Source organism: Brassica napus, unplaced genomic scaffold (genome assembly GCF_020379485.1).
Source record: "Brassica napus cultivar Da-Ae unplaced genomic scaffold, Da-Ae ScsIHWf_2886;HRSCAF=3670, whole genome shotgun sequence".
NCBI classification, from domain to species: Eukaryota; Viridiplantae; Streptophyta; class Magnoliopsida; order Brassicales; family Brassicaceae; genus Brassica; species Brassica napus.
Genome location: NW_026016137.1, coordinates 1 through 15,898, shown reverse-complemented (window position 1 = coordinate 15,898; position 15,898 = coordinate 1). Strand labels below are relative to the sequence as shown.

The 15,898-nt window shown below is 30.8% G+C and overlaps 1 protein-coding gene across 1 annotated transcript; it reads right to left on the bottom strand.

The window, feature by feature from the left end:
- Positions 1–323: 323 nt before the first annotated feature.
- LOC125602526 lies at positions 324–3,503 on the bottom strand. Its single transcript, XM_048774120.1, has 6 exons — positions 1,889–3,503; positions 1,259–1,790; positions 1,086–1,185; positions 954–998; positions 610–774; positions 324–530 (listed from the first exon to the last, which is right to left on the bottom strand). Exons 1-6 carry the CDS (start codon positions 2,265–2,267, stop codon positions 324–326), a joined length of 1,428 nt encoding a protein of 475 aa, XP_048630077.1. The 5' UTR covers positions 2,268–3,503.
- Positions 3,504–15,898: the final 12,395 nt, after the last annotated feature.

Below are 15,898 nucleotides of genomic sequence, written 5' to 3'. Positions count from 1 at the left end.
GTCGGTATTTACCGATGCATTTCCGACGAAACCCTCAAATTCTAGGGTTTCGTCGGAAATGCGTCGGTAAATTCCGACGGAAAAACCGACGGACATTATCAATTAGAGTTTCAGTTTGATTTTTTTTAACTTTGAACATGACATATATATAACCATTCAATCAAAACCGTATAATCAATCAATCAAAACCGTTCGATTTTAGAATCAACAAATCTAATTTATTTTTGTAATTTAAAAGTATACAACGTTTCAAACCCATAATTTGTTTTTAGAAGAAATCTACAATTTAAAAGTAATTTGCATATACATTCATAAAAGAGTATCTACTCTCCATCTGAGGAATTATCTGATGATGAACATGATGAATCTGAATTGTCTTCGTCAAACTCTCCAATCTCGCCGTCCTCTTCGGTTAATTGTTGTTGTAGTGGATCAAATACTCCTTGTACTCGGCTTCTGGGATTTATTGACATGACAACGATCCAAGGATCGTTCCTTTGCCTAATCCGCGGATAACGAATATAGCAAACCTGAAAAATTATAAATTATATAAGTCGAAGTAATTATATATGATTACTTCCGATGGAAAATATATTTCAACATACATACCTGGTCAGCTTGTGAAGCAAGAATGAATGGATCGTAAAAATCCAGTCGTCGTCGCGAATGTACAGATGTAACACCGAATGCGTCAGTGCTTACTCCGCGACCAACAACGTTGTCGTACCACTCACAGTTGAAGACAATACATCTCATGCCAATCATTCCCGGGTACTGAATTTCCAAAATCTCGCGTACGTTACCGTAGTAGACATCGTCTCCGGATGACGAAGAAACCCCACAATCAATTGTTCTCCTTACAGTATTTTCCTTAAGAACTCTGAATGCATATCCTCGTGTGCAATATCTCGGATATGACTTTGCAACAAACTTTGGACCACAAACTATCTCACGTAACCAATCTTTAGGTGGGTGCCAATAGCTAAACAATGGCTTACCTATAAAAACAAAAAAAAATGTTTTCGTTCATTAAAAGATAATAAGTAAAACGGTTAGTTACCACTAATTACTGATTAGACACTTACATAATCAGAAAGCCATGTTGCAAAGTTGTTTTGCTTGAGTTGTTCGAGTTGTTCTTCTGTCGCATCCGGGTACTTTAAGCGCATCTCTGCCAAGTAAATACTGTAAAAAACACAAAAATGTTAGATATGTTTCAAAAATATTGCAAATAATTCATATTTTTAAATCTATGTACCTCTCATATTCAAGAATGTCTTCGCAGTTTGTAAGCAAATATGTGTGCAAATGAGCATGCTCAGCTACGGTAAGTATCCGGTCCGTTGACTTTCCACTATGTCGTCCAATTTGTGTAAACATGTTTGGCACATAAACATAATAAGTTGCCCTTTCACCTCTATCATCATGCCGTGCAGGTCTTCGACTTTTTGTTCGAACTTCTGATGGAAAGTAGTATTCAGCAAAGTTTGAGGTTTCCTCATTGATGCACTGAGCCACTATTGATCCCTCCACCTTGCTTAAATTCTTGACCTTCTTCTTCAGATGAAACATAAACCGTTCGTACAAATACATCCACCTGTACTGCACGGGACCACCGAGTGCCGCTTCTCTCGCAAGATGAATAGCAAGATGCTCCATAACATCAAAAAATGATGGAGGAAATATCTTCTCGAGGTTGCATAGGATCACCGGTATTTTAACTTCCAAATTGCGGATACCATCTGATGTGAGTGATCTCGAGCATAAATCACGGAAGAAAGCACTTATCCCTACATACACGAAGAAAACAAATTCCATAAGCATATATATATATAAGCATTAAAAAATAATATGACAATTAATTTAACTATGTTAAATTTTAAAGTACCTGCGATTGCTTCGTGGACATTTCGTGGCAATAGTGCGGAAAACGCAAAAGGAAGGAGGCGCTGCATCATTACATGACAATCATGGCTCTTCAAGCCAGTAAACTTCCCTTCACTTTTGTCAACACAATTACGCAAACTTGATGCATAACCGTCTGGAAATTTAACACTGTGTGTTATCCAATCAAAAAACTCTTCTTTTGCAGTTGCATCCAGTCGATATATGGGAATAGGACCTTTACCGTGCTCATCAACATGAAGTTCGGGACGAGCACAAATATCAACCAAATCCAGTCTTGACTTCAAGTTATCCTTCGTCTTGCCTTGGACATCAAGGATGGTGTTCATCAAATTGTCGAAAAAGTTCTTCTCAATATGCATGACATCTAAACAGTGCCGCAACAAATGAGTCTCCCAATAGGGCAAATCCCAGAAGATACTCTTCTTATGCCAATTATGATTTTCCCTACACCATAAATCGGTTCATGTCCGTTTCCACCCACGTCTGCCGTTCTATCTGCACCAAAATCTCTTAATTGTTCCTTCAACTTTTTGCCACTTACTTCTTCAGGTGGACTGTCAAACACCCTCTTGTTCTTTGTAAACAATGTCTTACTCTTACGATATGGATGATCGTGTGGTAGAAATCTCCTGTGACAGTCAAACCAACACGATTTCCGACCATTTTTTAGTTGGAAAGCATCTGTGTTGTCTTGGCAATAAGGACATGATAGCCTCCCATGCGTGGTCCATCCAGATAACATACCATATGCTGGAAAATCACTTATTGTCCACATAAGTACTGCTCGCATCTGAAAATTCTCTTTCCGCGAAACATCGTATGTATGAACACCGTGCTCCCATAATAATTGCAGCTCATATATCAATGGCTGAAGAAACACATCCAGTGATCTCTTAGGATGATCTGGCCCGGGAACGAGAATTGAGGAACAAAAACTCCCGTCGCATACACAAATGTGGTGGTAAGTTGTAAGGTGTCAAGATTACCGGCCACAATGAATATTGTCTTCCATGCTTTCCAAATGGACTGAAACCATCTGTGCATAATGCAAGATACACATTTCTTACCTCAGATGCAAATTCTGGATATGTTGATTGAAAATGCTTCCACGCCTCTGCATCGGAAGGATGTGTTATCTCACCATTTGTTAAGTGCTCAGCATGCCATCTCATTGGTTCTGCTGTTCGTTCAGACTGATATAACCTCTTTAATCTTTCAGTCAACGGCAAATACCACATTCGTTTGTATGGCACCGGAACTCTTCCAGTCGTATCCTGATAACGAGGTTTCCGACAGAATTTACATCTCTCCCTGTTCTCATCTGCTCTCCAGTAAATCATGCAGTTATCGATGCATACATCTATCACCTGATATGGTAAGCCAAGACCAGCGACCAATTTTTGTACCTCATAATATGAGCCAGGTGCAAGATTATCTTCAGGAAGAACATCTTTAACAAAATCTGCAATCGCATCCACACATTCTTCAGCCAAATTATAGTCAGTCTTTAGCGCCATCAATCGACTTGCGGATGATAAAGGTGAATGCCCATCTTTACATCCTTGATACAATGGCTGCTTAGCTGCATCTAACATTCAAAAAATCTTCTGGCTTCTAGATTGGGTTGTTCTCGTTCGCCTTCCTCTTCACATGGGAAATTTTCTACATTGGGTTGTTCTTGTCTATCTCCTTCCTCTTCACCCGACGGTAAATTTTCTCCATATGCATCATATACCATCTGAACAGTCCCTATCCCAAAATCTACATCCGTGGTAGGTTCATCTAACCTATCGGCAGTTTGAGGTTCGCTACTACTACCATACTCAAATCTTTCTCCATGAAGATACCAAATCTTATAACCACGTGTAAATCCTTTCAAATATAAATGACTCCATACTTCCATTTTTTTGACACGGATATTATTCTTACAAGTAGAACATGGACATAATAAATACTTACTTGTTCTTGCTTCCGGTTGACTTTGAACCACCCCCATGAATTCTTGAATACCACGTGCGTATTCCTCCGTAAGTAAATTTGTATTTGGATCCATATGAGGTTGATCTAACCAAGAACGGAAATTATAAGGAGTACCCATAATTTATATTGTTTTGTTGTGATTTCAATGAATGAAGGAGAGGTCGTATTTATAATGAATTGGAAATCTTTCCGACGGAAAATATTCGTCGGTATTCCGTCGGGAATCATAACGGCTAAATTAACGTCCTAAACCCGTCGGCGTTCCGTCGGTAATTTAAACGGATACTAACGGCTACATAATCCGTCGGTATTTCGTCGGGAAGTGCAACGGCTGCAAATTCGTCGGTTTTCAGTCGGGAAGTATAACGGCTGTTCAATCCGTCGGTATATCCGTCGGAAAAACCGACGGAATTATGACCGAATTCTTTCATGGTCGGTATATGCCGTCGGTATTTCGTCGGTATGTGTCAATTTTTTGCAACGGTCATATATTTGTCAGTTTTTTGTCGGTTTTCTGTCGGGATCGTATGACGAAATACCGACGAATGTATTCTGTCAGGATTTTCCGACGCAGTTCCGACGAATTTACCGAAATATATTTCCGACAAGTTTTCGTCGGAATTCCGTTGGAAAATCCTGACAGATTTTTTCGGTCGGTTTTCCGTCAGTTTTTTTAGTTTGTCCGTGTTTTCTTGTAGTGAGGGCATGGTAACTGTCGTAAACGAAAAACGGGTCTGGTAACTTCCCGTAAAACATACGACGAAGTTACGAGGAAACGTTTTTTATATATGGGGGAGAAGTCTTTCATACGAGCAATGCTCGTATTCTTCCTCCCTAACTCCCTCCCCTCTAGGTAACTTTCTCTCTCTATCTTTTTTTTTTTTTTTATAGTTTTAGGTGGTTGTTTAGGTGATTAGTTTAGGGAATAGTTTAGGTGATTAGTTAACGGAATTAGTTTAGATGATTAGTTTAGAAAATTATTTTAAACAATTCGTTTAGGATATATATTAATTAATTTTTTTAATTTTCTAGATGGCTCCTAGACCGAGACTAGCAGCTCCTGCACTACGTATGCGGATTTGTTTGGCGATGGATCTTCCTCTAGCGGTCCATCGTCTTCTTCCGGGACAGTTCCGGACTCTCACACATCTCGGAGAGTTTCTTCGACCCCTCCTCCTCTTCCATCTCAGATGCCTCCCCCACCAGCTCCACCTGTCGCCCCGGATCAGCCTGCCCCACCGGCTTCAGTTCATCCCGATTTGCGGGTGCCAGCTCATGCACCATTCGCAAGATACACCGTCGAGGATTTGCTTGCCCAGCCCGGACGAGAGGGTTTACACGTTCTGGACCCGATAGACCCCCGGGTACTTATTGGTAAGTACATAAAATTATTAATTTAAAATTTAAAATCTTTGATCAATTTTTTTAACAAATTTGTTATATTTGCAGGTTTGGGGCTAACAACCGTGTTAGCCGGAGCATTTCAGAGACGATGAAGGGATATTATGACGGCCCTTATCCCAACTGGACCATGACTCCCGATCACGTCAAGACGACGTGGTTTAAATGTTTTGCGGTAATTATATTTACATATTATTAATATTTATATTGTTAATTAAATAATTTTTTTCTAATCTTTTAAAATGTTTTTTTTTTCAGCAAAGGTGGAACTGGTCCGTAGGAATCACCGAGAGGGTGAAGAGCGAATTTATTGCAAAGGCGAAAACTCGTCTTTGCAATACCGTCTCCGATTGGAAGGACAAGTGGGAGATTTACGGCTATGAGTGGAAGCCGAGCGGGGTCACAAAGGAAGCATGGGATGGCCTCATCACCTATTGGAACGAACCCAGCTCCATCCGCAAAGCCAACTCCTGCTCCGCTTCCCGAAGAACGAGGGATAAAGATGGCCATTTGCCCATGGTTCATAGAACCGGCCAAAAACCCCATGCCGGAATTCGTCTCGAAGCTGTAAGTTTTATTTAAATTTATAATTTTCATTATTTTAAACTTGTATTTATTAATTATATTTAATTTATTTATTATTGTTGTTTATTAGTTGGAGAAGACGGGAGTTTTGCCATCTTCTCGGACTTATTCAAGATGACTCACGCCTCACCAGATGGGGTTTTTGTGGATCCTGCATCCGAGAAACTTCAACGCTGTGGCGTCTCGGGTTGAAGAGCAAGAGACGCAACTTACCCAACAGTCTGCAGATGGATTACCCGTCAAGTTGTCAACCGAAGAGGTCGACCGGATCTTCGAGGAGGTAAAATTTAATAATTTTAATTTTTTTTTATTTTATTATTAACTCTAAAATACGTTTTTATATATATACATATAGGTGGCTCCTAGAAAGAAGGGAAGGACGGTCGGAATAGGTTCCGTTAACGAAGTTGCAAGGGCGACTTCGTCATACTATTCGAGACGGGACCAGGACAACGACCGGATGCAGGCTCGCATGGATACCCAGCAGCAGCGTTTGGACTCTCTCGAGGGTTTGCTGGATGTGATGGCGGTGGGAAATCCAACTTTGCAGAGAGCTTTGGCGGAGAGACGAGCAGCTCTCGGGATGAGCCAGCCGGATCCCGAAGCAGGAACGTCTACAGACCCGAACCCTCAGCCAACTACTTCGATGACGATGATGTTGGCCTTTAGTTTCCTTTTTTAATTTCTTTTGTTTTGTATAAAAAATATAAATTCTATTTAATTAATGAATTTATAGTTTTTTAAAAAAAATTATTTGGTTTCATATTTAATTTTATTTCAAATATTTTAAATTTTAAAATTATTGTTTTATAAAATTTATATAATTATTATAATTAATTAATATTTTAAATATGGAGATTTAAATTCGTTGTAAAATTCCACGTTAAGTCCTCGTAACATTTACGAGGAATTTACATGGAGTCGTTGTAAAGTCCTCGTAAAGTTTACATCGACTTTACGTGGAAGCCTTACGTGGCTTTTACAACGAACTATTACAAGGTATTTACATCGCCATTTACGAGGGCATTACGACGAATAGTTTCCTTCCGCTTTACGAGGAATTGACTTCCTCGTAAACGTAACTAGGACTTTACGACGAAACCTCCGTTACGACGAGCGTTTAACAACGAAACGCGTATCGATGTTAATTCGTCGTAAAGCTCCTATTACGACGACGAATTTACAACGAATACTGCCCTCATAAAAAATATGTTTTCTTGTAGTGATTAATCTATTTATATATACTATTATTTTCTAAATATATATATTTTAATATATATTTATCATGATATTTAGAATATTAATTAATAAGTAGATATTAATAATTAATATTAACAATATCTACCGATAATATCATACTTACATTTATCTTATATTTAATTATAATTTTATTTAAATTTCTATGTTAATATATTTATTAATCATGATATATAAGACGATTAATAAACATTAAATCTATTTATATATACTATTATTTTCTAAATATATATTTAATATATATTTATCATGATATTTATAATATTTAATTAATAAGTAGATATTAAATTAATAATAACAATATCTACCGATAATATCATACTTACATTTATCTTATATTTATTTATAATTTTATTTAAATTTCTATGTTAATATATATATTAATCATGATATATAAGATAATTAATAAACATTAATCTATTTATATATACTATTATTTTATAAATATATATTTTAATATATAATTTATCATGATATTTAGAATATTTAATTAATAAGTAGATATTAATAATTAAATTAACAATATCTACTGATTATATCATAATTACGTGTATCTTATATTTATTTATAATTTTAATGGCTTATAGCCAGTTTCTCTGATTCATATTGAAGATATTGATCCAAATACAAATTATAATATATATATATAAGTATATTAGTATATATTAATTAATCAGTTTATTTGGTTGGATCAATTAATATACTGAACCAAATCTATATTGATGTTCTTAAAATAACATATATTCAGTTTCTTCAATACTACCAAATCTAAATTTTGGTTCGGATCAATTTTAAATGGTTCGGTTTACCGGATTGAACATTCCTAGGCTATTGTTATTTTGTTGACATTTTACGAGTTATAATTGTTTATAATCCTTTCAAGGAAACTTGATTTCTTTCAATTCAAATACAAGTTTAATTTCAAATCTAATTTTCCTAATTTGATTATTACTATAGAAAATTTTTTGATCCAAAATTCACAGTCCATACATAAAACTGTGAAACAAAGAACATAATTTAACACACTGATTACCAATATGAATATTGAAGTTTTCTATTTATAATAATTAATTTAAAATTGTATCTAGTTTAATAATTTTAATAAAAATAAACATTAAAATTATGAATTGCTAGGTGTATATATACATATATATTAGTCTGCACAAGGTGCAGAACATCACCTAGTTTATTATAACTTATTAAGGTATCCTCCCGTAAAAGATAAAAATTTCAGACTCTTTTAATTGATAACACTAAAATAAATTACAAAAAGTTAATTATTTAGATACTTAATGGGTATTTCAGTAGGGAAGTTAAAAATTAGAAAAATCTCTAAATCTATCTTATTAAAACAAATCACAAACCTATTTCATATGTGATTTTTCAACTGGATCATCTCTTAGAAATTATAAAATGTAGATATTAAAATATCCCAAATACTTGATTTATGAACTTTATTAAATGATTTCACTTTGCTGACAAAAAAGGGCTTTAGTTCTTTACAATATATTACAAAACTGTAAAATCATGTTTATCGCCAAAATTGTAAAGCCAAAACCATAAAATCGTATTTTTCACCAAAATTGGATCTTTAAAGAAAACAAAATATGTTAAAAAGATGAAACATATGAGCTGCTTTCTTGTTACTTGAAACAGGAAGGTGCTCACTTAGGGAAGTTAAAATGGATAATAAAATAATGGATAAATTCAAACCATGAATCTTAGTAGTAGAAAAATTGGGTACAAATAAATTAATAGATAAAATGAATTAATAAACTTAGTCGGTTGGATTAAAATGGTTTGGACTGTAATAGATAATGAGTTACCATAACCAAACCAATAAAACTTTTGACAAGCATAAACTCAAATTAAATATATAAACAAAAAATAACCAAACCAAATTTATGAACCAATTATACTACCAATAATAAAAGGTAGGTTATCAAATATATCTCATCAAACGATCCATTCAAAAGTTTTGTAGCAGTTTCAGTAATAAAACCCTTAGCCAAGTCAAGAAGCATGAATTTTTGATTCTCTGTATCATCATTCACCATCAAATGAAGTTTAAACCTAAAAACGAAACCATTAGTAATTTTAAAGCATATTTCTAAAAAGCAAAAACCTGTAAGTTGTATAACTGACAAAGCATTATAGTCTACTTTGGTGACACAGAAATAACATTTTCCTTGCATACTTTACACCACCAAATATGTGAAGTAATCTCTTGTTCATTAAGAATCTTCACATTAGTTTTCACTTAAAAATAAAAATTAACCAAAGTAATACCATCACCTGCCTGAATCAATGGCGTAGACATCATTTTTCAGACTACATATAAAGGCAGCCGTGAGGAAATTTATAATCTATATCCGCAGGAACATGTAAAGGAAAAAATCTTTAACAAAAAAGACAATCAACAAAGTCAATTACCTTAAGACATCTGATAATTCATTGATGCTTCTTTGTGTCGCTAGACGGCATTTGTCCCGCTTATCTTGCAATCCATTAATAGTTTTCCGTTCAAGTTTTTCTTCTCTTGATTCGCAAATGGTAAAAGGTTCTCCTCTTCATTGAACCTTCACATTGTATTTAAGCATACACAATTGCAAATGACAAATAAAAGGAATATCAAATTTACAATCTTTTAAAATAGAACAGTATCTTGCAATTCTCTGTACACGTCAGCTTCTTGGAGGATTTATTATAATGTTGATGACTCAAACGCATTGCAGATTGGTATTTCTCCTATCAAATACAAAACTTTTTGCGTTTTAATGTTACAGATCACATAAATATTAGCTAAAATCAGTTTAAGACAATAATGTAACTTAAACCCCTAAATCGTTCGATCTTAGCAAATCAGATCAGACAAATATCATTCCTCTTCGTTTTGTGTGTAAGCCTCATACACAATTTCAAGCAACATGCTCCATAGACAGCATAGAATTTTTGAATCACTATATTAAAAGAAAAACGTATAATTTTTCATATAAATCAAAACTATAAAATCAAGTCCGAGCAAAATCACAAAATCATGTTTTCTTGCCAAAATCGCATTGTGTTTTTCTGTTAAAACTATAAAACTAAGTTTTCTCACTAAATCATAAATTTGAGTTTTTAAACAATATATTTTAATTTGTCATATAAATTAATTTTGACCCATAAATTGAAAAATTTATTTGTACAATATATATTTATTTTTCATATCAATAAAATTTAGATCATATAAAATTGAAAATTGTACCCGAGCAGATGCTCGGATCAAACTCTAGTTTATATTATTAAAACTAAAGTACCTTTGAAAATAACCCATCTACTAAGTTAAAAATTACTGATTAATGCCACTAAGATATTAATTATTCTAGATCTTATCATTAATTATTTTTCCATTATTTAAAACAAGCATGCAGCATACATTAACCGTGTCTAACTAATAATGATAAAACATATTATTTCAAATATAATAGGAAATAAACAAAAATATTTCTTACATAATTAATTATGTATTGCCAATAATTTTAAATATACATGTAAGTACCAAATTTATTAATATAAATTATTGATACAAAATAATATTCGAAAATGCTATTTTACAATTTATTATATAATCTGGAACTCTATTTCAAAACTAATAAAATCAATATATTACAAGAAAATGCGATAAATTAAATTATCACATTCGCACAATATACTTATTTTTAGAAATATAATCATATAAATTATTTTATATTATAAATGATAAAATATATAACATTAATCATAAAAACAAAAAATTTACTTATAAAAGTAAGAGAACACCCGCACAGATGTGGATATCAAATCTAGTCTATACTATTAAAGTATAATTTCTTATAGTATTCTGCGTAGGAATGTCAAAATGGATAAAAAAAAAATGGTTCAATCCAAATGGATAATATATAAAAAAACAATCAACCTATTACAGCAAATCGCAATGCTAGGTTCCCGTGGAACATTTAACAACCCAAACAAGGACGTGTTAACCCCGTGGGATCTAAACCAAGGATAAAAAAATGGATACAAATGGATAAATGGATAAAATGTGCTAATGGACTTAGTGGATTGAATTAAAATGGTTTGGATTGTAGTGAAAAATGAGTTATTCATAGCCAAACCAATAAAAAATTAACATATGCATTAACTCAAATCAAATATAAAAACAAAAACAACCAAATCAAATTTCTAAAACAGTTTTACTACACAAAATTTTATTTATTTTCTCATATATATAACTAAATTTTAATAAACTAAATCTAACTAAAATTCTCATACATATATTTGTGTTAACACCCAACTCCTCTTATATATGTATAAATATTATATGTTGGTTTTTAATAAGCCAAAATTAATCATAGCCAAAACCACAAAATCAAAATTTCACGGCTAAATCTCATTTTCTGTTGAAACCGAAAATCTGGTTTTTCCGCCAAAGCCACAAATCTTGTTTTACTACAAAAACCTTAAAATCGTGTTTTCCGCCAAAACCGAAAATCATGCTTTCCCCGCAAAAATTGCAAAATCATGTTTTCCACTGGTGAACATGAATTATCAGCCAATAATTTCATTATTTGTTTAATATGTTAAATAAGGATATATAGAAATGGGATTTTATATAACAATGTTTATACATATAGGCATTGTGCGGGATAAAGAAATGTTTATACACGATGAATACAGACCCTTATAATAGTTATATACTTGTACATTATACTTTCAAGTATAGCCTAAAACTATACACAAATATATTTCTAAACTACAGTATGAAATTTAAATTTGTAAGCGTACATGAACATCTAAAGATCCCCCCATTAGCTAAAGAAGACAGAAAATTGTTTATTGTTACGGTGCCTAATAATTTTATATTATTTGTTATGGCATCTGTTTGTTTATGATGTTGGAATCTGGACATGTGATCTTTCTTGCTTAATACAGCCATGGATTTATATGAGACTATGGCACAACGAATGTAGTAAAGGTTAGCATGTCTTCGATATCTTCATCTAGAGATCTCCATTAATTTAAAGAAGACATAAAATTCAGGTCTTATTTGTTATGTGTTTTGTTTGCTTATGATGTTGGAATATGTAGTAGTTGTTAAAATACAGCCATGGATTTATATGAGATTAACCTACAACGAATGTATTATAGATTAGCATGTTATACATCCAGATTGACAAATTTTTAATACTGATTCTTCAGTGACATGAAATATGCTTAAATATGTTTTCATCAACAAAAAAAAACATGGGTCATACTTCGTAAAATATTAGGACTATGTGTGGAAGAGACCATGAGAAATATCAATTGACCATACGCTTATGAAATATAAATGTAATCACATTATTACTCGAATGAGTTATACCCGTGTGACATCTCCTTGTAATTATTCTAGTTGTGAGAGGGTAAATTTAAAAAGAGTCTAGGAAGTCTCTCATAATGACATGTAATGACATGTCAGTATAATGGCAATGGTGTGAATATATTTCAAAACAAAGGTTATTCTTTCAAATTGATTCGCTTTTAATGATAAAGGGATATCCAATAGTGGAGCCAGCTAAAACTTTCACTAGGGTCAATTTCGTTATAAACATTATTACATGAGTCATTAAGTTAAACCCATAGTATTTTCTCAGTATTTTTGCTTATTATACAAGTACAATTTTTTTCTTACAAAAATTATGTGGGTCATTTGACCACCCTCAACAAAAGGTGCCTCCGCCACTGGTATATCAAACTAAATTATATATTTATAATAATACAGAAGTTTCACTCCGTCCAATGTGCGGATCTTAACATAGTTACTAGGATAAGACATGTGCCTTACACATGATAAATTTATATGAAAATTACTTAAGAAATATCGTATGAAAAAAAATTATATTATTGATCGAATTATATATTTGGCTCTTAAACAATTTTTTTAATTTTTTTTTGTTAATTACATAATTTGTTTACTAATGAACTTATTCAATTTTTAAAAATATTTTAGGTCAAAAAACTATTATCGCATAAGAACCTATCGTTTAGACTGAAAGATCTCATGCCTACTATTTGATTACAATGAAACTAGCTCGGTTTTACATCATGATTTAGCAATTTAAAGTTAATTATGGTGATAAAAAGTTTACGTTCACGTGCCAATCCTATCTATCTTTGATATTTTTCTCCTTTTGTGTCATTTTGGTTATTGCTCGATATAAATATTGATTTTTGAGTTTATTCTCATTTCTTTCTTTTTTTGGCAAGAGATTTAGAAAAATTTTAAGATTCAAAATTATTAAAGAGATACATACTTAGGTTAAGATATGCGCATTGTGCAGAATAAATACTTATTTATATTTTTCTGCATATTGAAATAATAAAATAATAATTATATATTAATAACTAAGAAATCAGTTACTATTATGTAATAAATTGGTTTGCACATATAAATCAAATGACTCCTCTTGTTTATTCGCAATCATTTTAGAATACATAAATCAAAACAAACAATCTTATATATCGTATATGATATATAATTAAATTAAACGATATGAAGTATATATATTAACATAAACACCTATTAAATAAAATTATTTATTTATATGATTTTATCATCATTGTATCTTATTATAGAAAAAACTAAACATTGATCACAAAAGTTTATGTGAGACTTTTAACAGTTTTAGTAATTTATACTCGTTTTGAAAAATTCAAAATACAACATATACAAAAAATCTAAATTTTTAATATATGATTAATGTAATTGTGTAATTTATTTTAATAGTAAAAAATTAAACAAAAATGATAGAAAGTATACAGATTATTAGCAAATCTTCATTATTTAAAATCATTAATTACTATATATATTATAATCAATTTAGGTAATTCCGTAGGTTTTATTTAAGAAAATAATATATAATAAATATCCACCTTTTTTTAGTTAATATGATATGATATTTTATTGTTGGTATTTAATGTTTCTAATGAGATATAAAAAATGAATTGAACAACATGTTTTTTAATTTCAATATAAGACTGATACGTATGACTAATTAACTAACTAAATGATTGACACATAACTATAATTTTTTTTTAATTATTATAATCGAGGTTACATCTTTTCAAATGTTTCTCAATTATATATATGGGATACAGTAAAACTCAATCATTTGCTAGCAATGGTATACAGTTAAAGTTCAATGGTAAAATTGTATAGTAACGAAAGATCTCTTTTAGATAAATAGCCGATATAGGAGCATTTCAGTTATCTTTGAATTGGTTAGTCATTAATATAAGAGAGGCATTGTTTGTAATTATCAAAATAAATCAAAAGCAAAATTTTATAATTTTTTTTGTCTTATGAATATAGATTGGATTTTGATATGTGGTGACACCAGATTTATTTATTTCTAATTCCATTTAAAATAATAATTGTTATTTATAAGATTATGTGTTTTAGTTTTTGATAGTCAAATATAAGGTTTGAGAATCCCCTGGATTATATTTGCGAAGTGATTTTGCCACGTGTCCTCTATACAATCAGTTTCACAAAACAATATTACATGTCTACTGAAATTGATAATATGACTTCCGGAAAAAGATGACATGGATAATTTCATTTATTGTTGATTTATATTTTTGCCAAACTTATTAGAATATGGTAATCAATCATATATTACATTTAATATTGATATTTGTTTTTGGTAAACTTTTTTTAAATATGGTAACAGTTCATACATCATCTATAAAATAAATATATTCATATATAACATTTCAAATTTTGAAATATTATTATTTTTGTATAATTATACAATTTGTATTATTTAAGCTTTCAAAACTTTCTATAATTTTTTTAAAAATTAAATATCTAATAGTAAGATCATTAGTTTTTTATATACCTATAAATTTTATAAATATTGTTTAGGCTAAATTTTGATAATTATACAATTTTATATCATTTTATTAGTTTTATATAAATTATTTAATATATATCAAATATATATTAAATATTACTAAGAAATAATAAAATCTATATATTTAATAAAATTTGTTTTGAAAATATGTTAGATTAAAAAATTCTTTACTACACATGGTGTAGGAAAACAAATAATAATATACATAACCGAAAAAATGATCCATAACTAATATCCAAAATTAGGGTCCAAACTCGATTGGAACCGATCCTACCAAAAATCGAATGAATATCCCAACATATCTATAAAATAAATAAATAAATATTACGATGTTATAATCTAGACTCATTTAAATTAATTTTAAATATATTACAATGTTCATATGATCAATATATTAAAACTATTCCATTATAATAGATTGCAAGAAAATATTGTACGTAATAAGATAATTTTTTTATATATATAGGATACATAAATATAATAGAAAAGTAAAAATTGTTCTTTATAATAAAGTATCTATACAAACCGTATGGTAAACGATAGTATGAAAGCAAAATCGTGCATATATAGATTATTTAAGAAACATTCTCTCCGTTTCAGTTTAGTTATTTTGTTGTATAGTAAATTTTCGATTTAAAAAAAATATTTTTTATAGTTTTAATTCAAAATTATTAGTTTTATATTTTATTCTATTTTTATTGGTTGAAATGTGATTCATTGGTGTATGGTAATGATATTTTTATTTAATAAATATACAGAATTAAATGTTTTATTATTTGAATGTCAAATTTAAAACAACAATTAAAATGAAACCAGATGATTAATATACATATCAAAAATGAGGGAAATTA